At 48.6% G+C, this 5700-nt stretch overlaps 1 protein-coding gene across 1 annotated transcript; it reads right to left on the bottom strand.

Moving 5' to 3' along the window:
* Positions 1-1467: 1467 nt before the first annotated feature.
* On the bottom strand, positions 1468-5410 carry LOC119093460 (uncharacterized). The gene is made up of 2 exons (XM_037216414.1): positions 5356-5410; positions 1468-1777 (listed from the first exon to the last, which is right to left on the bottom strand). Exons 1-2 carry the CDS (start codon positions 5385-5387, stop codon positions 1468-1470), a joined length of 342 nt encoding a protein of 113 aa, XP_037072309.1. The 5' UTR covers positions 5388-5410.
* Positions 5411-5700: the final 290 nt, after the last annotated feature.

Raw genomic sequence — 5700 nt, 5'->3', positions numbered from 1 at the left:
ATACTTCATCTATGTTTGCAGATAATTTCTAAATTGCAGATAATTCGTCACAGAGCTGAACAGAAGGCATGGCGGACCCAGCGGGTGGTGTGTGACATGCAAGCACGCTTTAGACAGAACCGGAGCTCGGTGTTGCAATCGAACACGAGTGTCTCACTAACGTATCGAACGTAATACCAGATGAGTGAGAGCACTCGTAAAATGTATTGCTTGCTCTTGTGAATGTAGCATTGTTCCTATAGATTTGGCATATTTATGCATAGCGTTTTGAATTTTGTGTCAGCAATGCATCTAAGATGTGGTCTTCCTCCGTTCGGAAATGTATGTTCGCTGCACTGGTGCAAGCTCCATCGGTGCAACGAAACCGGTCAGCTTCATAGCCTAGCCCACGTTCATCCATGACAATTGCGCTGACGCTCATCGGTGAACTCGTCTTAATATCCCACGAAAACTCTACGTCAGGAGTCACGATTAACGCACGAAGCCGGTCGAATGTGTTTAAATGTTTTTTGTCCTACTGATAAGATCTTGTGATATCAACATGGTGGTAACGTTCATCTCTGCTCCCATCTGGTGTTTTCTGGGTCACTCAGGGCCCCTTCCTGTAAGACGGTGTTAAAGATATAAACTCTTGTAATTTTTTCCTTCTTCATAGGTACCATGAAAGGCACGAGAGAGACGTTGCCACGATGTATTTGTATTCGAACCGGTGTGCTTTCAGAAGGTGGTCGAGATATTTCAGTTTGTCATTGCCTTGGTTTGCTAGAAAAGCGAATTTATCTAGTCATGAACAATAAGTGCATCAACCCATTATCATGCCGCAATTGTGCATGTGCAGGCACTGGAACAGTAACATTGTCGCACGCAAAGGTTTTTGGTCGGTCGGTCGTCGGATGCTGCGCCGTCTGTGGTAAGCAGTTGGCGTTGTCGTCCAGGGGACTGGAGCCGGAGTCTAGCCGCGATTCCCGTTCTTGCGGTTCTTCCTTCTGTTCCTGCGTCCACCGCCGCCGCCGCCGGCGGGGCGCTGACCCGACTCCATGAGGGCCAATTTGTGCGCCTTGGCCGAGGTGCAAGCGTAGGCGGAGGACTCGGTGTAGCAAGTTTGGAAGCCGTTCATGCTGGTGTCCCCTTGGCTGGCACACTCGTCGATGATGGCCCGACCAGCCTGCTTCATCCACTCAGGCGCATCCAAGCCCTCCATGTTGACGCGCATAGCGTCGAAGTTGGCTTCGCCGCCGTCGGCCATGCCGACCGCTTCCATGCTGCACGTGACCGTCTCCTTCAGCAGGTCCATCTGCGTGCCCATGTCGGCCACCTGTTCGGCTGACGGCGGCTCCACACTGTTGTTGCCGCTCTGGACGGCCGACAGGTAGGCGGCAACGTACTTGAAGCCATCCTTCAGTTTGCCGAAGTCCAGATCAGTCCCCTCCATACAGGTCCTAAACGCCAGCTTTTCATCCTCGCTCCTCAGGTTTTTAGGCAGAGGCTCTCGGCCATATACACGAGCGCCTGGCCCACATCGCCGCCGTTCTCGGCGTCCACGGACGCACCGAGCTCCTCCATCTTCGTCCGCTTGCACTCGAGAACGCTGAGGCTGTGCCAGCAGGACAAGAAGTAGACGCCCTGCTGTGCCACCGTTAGGTTGGGGCTCATCATCTCCTCGCACAGCTGAAGATGCTGGCGCTGCGCCTCCTGCCACTGGCTGTCGGACGAGACCGAGGCCAGCAGCTCGTCCTGGGCGCTTTCGTTCAGGCCCTGGTCGTCCACAAGGTTAAGGCTGAAGCGAGAGAAAACAGCTTTCAGACAGGAGCGAGGTGATCAGGAGGCAAATATATAGGCGGCTCAATGCTCAGGATGTATATCAGACAGCCAGACAGGCTACAAATCAGACACCACCCCCACTTCATTCAAAACCCCTTTCACCTCCCCTTTCAGCGCATGCATGTGGCAGGTGCGCAGTCAGGTTGCCTTAAAGGGGCTGGAGAGGGAGCTTGTCTTAAACGTACTCCACACTTACGTGCGGCTTAAACTGAAATAGCCCTTTTGAGGTTATTCCCTGCAGCTTTCGATCATACCCTTTCAAGGTCTCAAATGCTCTTGTTTCTGAACTAGGCGCACACAAACTTGAACCTACTAATTTGTGCTTCCTACTTGGAAGTTACCCACAGACGCGTGGCGTCATAGAAACGTAACATGAATTGCGCCTTCTCGATGCCTATATTCTGTGCGAGGTCAAGACAAATTTGACCATTACTTTATTCGTATCTTGAGGACGCCAGCGTTAACGTAAATCGTTGCATAAAACAAAGCAGCTGGCTTTTAACTAGCTCAACGCGATAAATATAAGTCTCAGTCAAAAACAGCGTTTTGTGTTACGCAATACAGGCATTTAGGCAATTTTAGTAGCATGACCGGCATGGGCCTGGGAATTGAATTACTTACAACAGGCACTGTAGACAAGAATGCAAATGCATGTTAAAAACATGCGATACTGAAACAAAACTACGATGCCACGAGAAAGGGCCAAAACAAGTGCACCTAACACGCGCTCGGGTGGGGTCAACTTGACCCCGAAGGTTTTTCCAGAATGGTTTCCGAACGGCGCGGTGTAGTCGCATCAAATTTTGCATACATGTAGCAAATTTAATAGCGGATCGCTTGACGTCGCAAAACTTAGGTGTACCTTGTAAGGTCACTGATCTATGGCAGGTCAAAGTCAGGCCATTATTTCAGCGAAGACAATTCTAGGGAACCGTCCAATCTGATACAACAACGGAGTGCTTGACGAGGCCATACATCTCTGAGATGCTTTCACAGGCATCACAAATATTGAATGAGCAAATAACGTTAACCTAAGGTCAGGTATGAAGGTCACACCAAGGTCACAACCGACCTGATCTATTACTCAAGGGCTTGCTGTATGGGATAGTTTGTGGCGCTCATTTCGAATTTATTGACAGCAGGAGCCGCATTATACATCTTCCATTGACTTCTTTGAGGTCAGAAAACGTCACTGATCTAAGATGACCCGGGTCGACGTTTTGTTTTCAGGAGCATATTGTCTACCGTATTCTTTGTCGCTTGTTCAAATGCAAAACTCAGAGCAGACTTGTATGATTTTGGTCACCTTGACCTTCAAAAGGTCAAACGAGGTCAATGACCTCAAATGGGTTTTTGAACTTTTGTTTAGAAACAGTTGCCTAAGTTCTGGGGGCACTTTGGAGACCAACCTGGAATCTGACATTTTTGGACCTTATTTGACCCGAAAGTCATGACCTAGGAAGCTCAAAATTTGACTTAGGTGAGATCACGTACAGGTCAAGACACCCTGTAAATTTGGTGCTTCTGGCTTTCTTAGTTCCCGAGATCTCAGGGGGGTCAAATTGACCCCCACCCGAGCGGGGTATCTAGCCGGCCACCCGGGCGCGTGTTAACGATTGTCGGCTTATTGCACACGCATGAATCAACAAGCCACCAGGCGGCAAGTTGCAGCATTACAAAACCAGTTCAGTACGGTGGCAATTCTGACACGGTCAGCCTGGCAGCAACTCTGACGTCATGAAAAAGTCCTTGATGCAATCAAACGATGACGTTTTCAAGAATATAATTGATAAGTAGTGAACTAGTGTTATATAGAGCAGTCTTTCGCATCTATGAGCATGCCAATAGTTGCGAGTAAGATTTTCCCACCATATCTGATGCTTGCCTCAGTATCTTCAAAGGTGGAACATACCGTTACATATGCGCCCGGTGGCCGTCTAAATACCCTTTGGTTGAGTGGGGGCCGTAAATTTTACCCCTGAGATCTCAAAGACCATGCTATATGGAGACACAAAATTCACAGGACCGGTCAGGCTTTAAGTGACCTCAATTTTGGTAATATTTGAGATTTCTAGGTCATCCCCTTGGGTCGAATAAAGTCCAATAGGTAAACATCCAGATTGGTGTCATAAGTGCCCCAGCCCTCCTCATGCAGTTGCCTTGAGCCTAGGCATTTAATTCACAGTATAGATTTGCCTACGTGTGAACTCACTTATATCCAAAATTTTAGGTTTTTGAGTCATGAACTTCATGTAGAATAAGGTCAAACAAGGGGTCAAATTCGGGACTAGGGTCCAAAGTGCACCCACACATCCCATGGAACCACCTTGAGCCTATTTATCTGTTGTAAGATAAAGATTACTGCTGTTCCTGTTAGGTTACGGACCTAGTTTGACCTTGAGAAAGCTATGGTGATCCAAAACCTACTAGATTGTTTGATTTAGAAATTTCAATAAGCGTCAGCCTTACGCTAGGTGACATGCTCCCACAAAGAAAATATCTATTCGCATAATTTTAGCAAGTGACCTACTCTGATTTTAAGGGGTCCATGGAAGATTTTTGCTGCGGTCCTTGTCATTAACAAGTCGAAGTAAGCATCAGAAACTGCACCATAAGGTGGACTCTCCACCAAAAAATCAGGTTGTTTTTGAGCACGGTCTGACCTTCCCACCAAGTCCAAGGTCATTGAAATTTGTGGTAATTCTTCATTCGGTTTAATTGCCGTAAAAAGTATTTCAGAGATGTATAGCTTCGTCTAATTCTCCGTTTTTGCATGGTATCAAACAGCTGCCCAGAAATTGCCTTCGCTGACAACCACGGCCTGACCTTGATCTACCACAGGTCAGTTATATTACAAGGTAGGACAGTAGTATTAGCTTTATTCCTCGGGAAAACAGGAGAACTAAGAGAACTAAGGCCACTACTACTGTCTTATCTATGTGACTAATGTTCCTCACTAATGCACTGAACAACTGACATCACAAGGTACATTTATATCTTGTAAAGGAAAAGATCCGCCATTCAATTAACCACAGCTGTGCTACTTTCAGAAAATATTTTGAAAATCTTCAGTAGGGGTGACAGTAAACTCCCATCGGAAAGCCCTTGATTGTGAATAAGCTTGTTTGTGACGATTCAACGTGTGCATTCAACCATACGCAACGCATGCATTTGTATGCATTTCAACGCACTCAATCCCTTCATCTTACCTAAATTTGTGATTGCCTATGTAACTATCGCAATTCACCCTAAGCCTTTCATAAAACAAATGTATCTCCTGTTGCTACTTTACCAGGGTAGAGCGTAAGTACTGACATCGTATTAGGCACTGCGTAGTTCGCCCTCACCTCTCAGCCATTGCACTGCAGCAGTCCCTCACCTCTCAGCCATGCACCGCAGCAGACCCTCACTTCTCGGCCATGCACTGCAGCAGACCCTCACTTTTCAATCATGCACTGCAGCAGACCCTCATTTCTCAGCCATGCACTGCAACAGGCCCTCATCTCTCAGTCATGCACTGCAGCAGGCCCTCACCTCTCAGCCATGCACTCCAGCAGACCCTTCATGCCGGTGCCGGCGGCCTGCGCCGTCGCGTTTGCAGGCACTCATATCGGGCTCGTTGAAGTTTTCGGGGAGACAGCCGGCCGCCTGCAGGTCGAAATCCTCGGCCATGTCAGGGTGCGGGCCGTTCCTGCCACCTCCACCTCCGCCGCGCCCGCGACGTGCGCTGCCCCCGCCCTTCCCCCTTCCTGTCGGTACAAACGACGGCTGGAGAGCTGTCCGGAGACCCCACCCCCACCTAGAGAGCAGTGGGCGAAGTCAGGCACACTGGGGATTGCTGGATATGGCTGGATACCCAGCACAGCAGTGGGTACCATT

This window comes from Pollicipes pollicipes, unplaced genomic scaffold (genome assembly GCF_011947565.3).
Source record: "Pollicipes pollicipes isolate AB1234 unplaced genomic scaffold, Ppol_2.1 Scaffold_4002;HRSCAF=4701_pilon_pilon_pilon, whole genome shotgun sequence".
Lineage (NCBI taxonomy): Eukaryota > Metazoa > Arthropoda > Thecostraca > Pollicipedomorpha > Pollicipedidae > Pollicipes > Pollicipes pollicipes.
The sequence above is the reverse complement of the archived record's forward strand: the minus strand, read 5'-3'. Positions and strand labels throughout refer to the sequence as shown.

Coding starts and splice junctions, on each gene's coding strand:
- LOC119093460 (XM_037216414.1), bottom strand. CDS start 5,387: ATGAAGGGTCTGCTGGAGTGCATGGCTGAGAG. Junction 1,778..5,355: donor CTGGAGTGCATGGCTGAGAG/GTGAGGGCCTGC, acceptor CTCTCGCTTCAG/CCTTAACCTTGTGGACGACC.